This window comes from Octopus bimaculoides, chromosome 15, assembly GCF_001194135.2.
Source record: "Octopus bimaculoides isolate UCB-OBI-ISO-001 chromosome 15, ASM119413v2, whole genome shotgun sequence".
Taxonomy (NCBI): Eukaryota; Metazoa; Mollusca; class Cephalopoda; order Octopoda; family Octopodidae; genus Octopus; species Octopus bimaculoides.
The window spans coordinates 43714715-43718119 of NC_068995.1; the positions used below are offsets into that span (position 1 = coordinate 43714715).

Genomic DNA, 3405 nt, shown 5'->3' on the forward strand with positions numbered 1-3405 from the left:
ATTAGGAGATAATAAAAGTAAATATATCTCTAAATATTTTTCAGGTAATTGAGAAATGTATATCAACCGCTGGATTTAGTGTTGGGGAATTCTCTGCCCTGGTCTTTGCTGGAGTTTTAGATTTTGAAGATGGTAAGACATTTTACGTTTTTATGATGAGAGGAATAAGGCAATAATTGAGCCAACCTAGTGGGCAGGGGTTCAAATCCTGTGAGGGATGGGTTGTTTTTTTTTGGGGGGGGGTTCCAGTATTCTTTTTGCTGTGTTTTTTTATTTTATTTATTAATTATTTCGATGCAAGTATGGCTGTGAGATTAAGAATCTTGCTTTGCAACCATGTGCTTCAGTCCCTCTGTGTGTCTCCTTGGGCAAATGCCTTCTTCTATAGCCTCTGGCCAACCAGTACCTTATGAATGAATTTGGTTAGTAGAAACTGTGTAGAAGCCTGTTGTGTGTGTGTGTGTGTGTGTGTGTATTCCCTGCTGCCACTTGACAACCAATGTCGGTTTGTTTATGACCCGTAACTTTGCAGTTCAGCAAGGAGACGAATAGAATAAGAACCAGACTTAAACACAAAACAAAAGGGGTCCTGGTGTCAGTTTGGCTAAAACCTTTAATGCGAGTGCTCCAGCATGGCTGCATGTGAATGATTGAAACATGTAAAATGTAAATGTTGTGAGCATGGGTGTATGGTTAAAATGTTTACTTCCCAACCAGCAGGTTTTAGGTTCAATCCCAGTGCATGTCTTCTGTTGTAATCTTGGGGTAACCAATGCCTTATGAGGAAAATTTGGTTGATGGAAACTGTATGGAAGCCCATCTTTTATCTTCTACTTGTTTCAGTCATTAGATTGTGACCATGCTGGGGCACTGCCTTGAGGAATTTTTAGTCAGATGAATCAACTCCTGTACTTATTTCTTCTTTTTTTAAGCCTGTTATTTATTCTATTGGTCTCTTTTGCCAAACCACTAAGTTACAAGGGTGTAAAGTCACCAACACCGGTTGTCAACCAGTTGTAGAGGATAAACACAGGCAGAAAGACATGCACACACACACACACGTATATGTTTTAACTATAACAACACCATAATCTCTCTCTGCCTCTTTCTTACTAGCTGTAAAACTAATCAAAGTCCGTGCTGAAGGCATGCAGGCGGCTTCAGAAGAGACTCCCAGTGGGATGATGTCTGTATTCTGTACACACAGATCCAAGCTGGGCCTTGCCATGCAGGTCGCTAAGGAAGTTTGCAAGCAGAAATACGACCTCCACGGGCCCGTGTGCCAGATTGCTAATTACCTCTATCCAGACTGCAAAGTCATTGCTGGCCATGATATGGTGAGTATTCTTCTTGTTGTTGTTGTAGCCGTCATCATTGTCATCATAGCCGTCATCATTGTCCGTGGTAACCCTGTTATGGTCAGTGTTTAATTAAATCTCGTTGGATTGTCATCATTGCCAAAAACAGCCAATAAAGACAAAAAAAAAAAAAGACGTTTGATTTGATTATCTCTGTGCCAAGCCCTGAAATCTGTGGCCTTAGAGGGTAGGTCTGTGTTGAGAAATCATCGTCATCATCATCATTGTCATCATAGTCCACCTCCATTGTGATCCTCATCGTCATAAACATCATTATCATCATCGTTTAACGTCCGCTTTCCATGCTAGCATGGGTTGGACGATTTGACTGAGGACTGGTGAAACCGGATGGCTGCACCAGGCTCCAATCTGATTTGGCAGAGTTTCTACAGCTGGATACCCTTCCTAACGCCAACCACTCAGAGAGTGTAGTGGGTGCTTTTACATGTCACCCGCACAAAGCTAGTCAGGCAGTACTGGCAACGGCCACGCTCAAAATGGTGTCTTTTATGTGCCACCCGCACAAGAGCCAGTCCAGGGGCACTGGCAACGAACTCGCTCGAAAATCTCTGTTAAAAACCACTGCTATAGTAGAAGGCACTTGCTCAAGGTGCTGTGCAGTGGGACCGAACCCAAGACCATATAGTTTAGAAATAAGCTTGTTACCACACAAACACAGCTGCTCCTACAATATTTAATGCTTAGCAGAATGTAATTTTATTTCTGATTTATTTTGGAAAACATGGTAGTGATTGAAGAGATTGTAAGTAGCAATGAAAGAGTTTTGACAAACAAAACAAATTAGTTAGTTGGATATTTTACCAATTGACTAATAATAAAGAAGAGGAGTGGAATTGAACCAGTGTGTGTGTTAATTATATTGGTATAATGACTCTCCTTAGACATGACAAAATGAAAAAAAAAAAATTTTTTTTTCTAATTCTTCAAAATTTTCTTCTCCATTTAAGGCACTGAGCTTTATTGAAAACAACATGAAGGATTTTGGAATTCGTCGTACGAAGAGACTTCCGGTCAGTGGGGCTTTCCACACCCCTATCATGGAACCGTCTGTGCCATCGTTTGCTGAAGCCCTGAAGAATTTGGAGATCAGAGAACCGCTATTCCCAGTTTATTCCAACGTCAAGGCCAAAATGTACCTGAATTCTCCGAAAGGGATGAAGAAACTTTTGAGAAAACATCTCACATCTGCTGTCAAATGGGAGCAGATCTTGCATGTCCTGTATTCAAGGGACAAGTCGGCAGCAAAATTCCCTCACACGTATGAACTGGGGCCAGGCAAGCAATTAGGGACTCTATTGAGAATGGTGAACTTAAAGGCTTATGGAAATTATCATAGTGTAGACGTTTGATAAGAGTTTTCTCATCCTTTCAGTCTTTCATTTGTTGGACCATGGCCATTCTGGGGCACCACTTTGAAAGGTTTTTGGTTCGTCATATTGACCCCTTACTAGTTATTTCTGTCTGGTACTTTTTCTTTTATTTTTATTTGTCCCTGTTTATCAAATGTATAGGGTTTACTGTTTAGGCGTGAAGGAACAAAACTGGACGCACTGATTCACATCAGTAACCACACACACACACACAGGTTATCAAAGATGGTTTCATTGTATATTGTAAAAAGTTTCTTAACAAGCTGCAGTGAGTTTGAGCCCCAGGAGGTCAGCCTTTGACTTCTTCTCTCCAATGGGTTTTTAACCCAATATTGTTCATTTATTGAAAAGCTGGAGCAACATGAAGTATTTTGCCCTTGCTCAGGAATACAACACCCAGTGCAGGAATTGAAACCACAATCTCATGATGAGTGTAATTCTTGAACCGTTAGGTCACTTACATTAATGATGAAAAAGCAAAAAAACCTCAAATTTTTCAGTAGTTTAAATGTTTTTAATAATTCTCATTTATTTTACATGTTTATACAATACAAAAATATGTTTTATACATGTCTATATAAATATATAGGAATACACATTGTGTGTATATATATATATATATATATATATATATATATATATATATATATATATAT

The 3405-nt window shown here is 39.4% G+C and overlaps 2 protein-coding genes across 4 annotated transcripts in view; both read left to right on the forward strand.

Moving 5' to 3' along the window:
* LOC106879014 (malonyl-CoA-acyl carrier protein transacylase, mitochondrial) overlaps positions 1-3363 on the forward strand; it is a 6585-nt gene extending 3222 nt beyond the window's left edge. Inside the window, exons 3-5 of one of the 2 annotated variants that reach the window (XM_014928419.2) lie at positions 45-132; positions 1117-1337; positions 2327-3362. In XM_014928419.2, the coding sequence (XP_014783905.1) occupies positions 45-132; positions 1117-1337; positions 2327-2728 (711 nt within the window). In that variant the 3' untranslated portion in view covers positions 2729-3362. Of the gene's footprint in view, positions 1-44; positions 133-1116; positions 1338-2326 lie in introns of both variants that reach the window. The other variant, XM_014928427.2, reaches the window with a different exon arrangement.
* LOC106879000 (G-protein coupled receptor 183-A) overlaps positions 1-3405 on the forward strand; it is a 269907-nt gene that overhangs the window by 143175 nt on the left and 123327 nt on the right. The gene's annotated exons all lie outside the window — the stretch shown is intronic.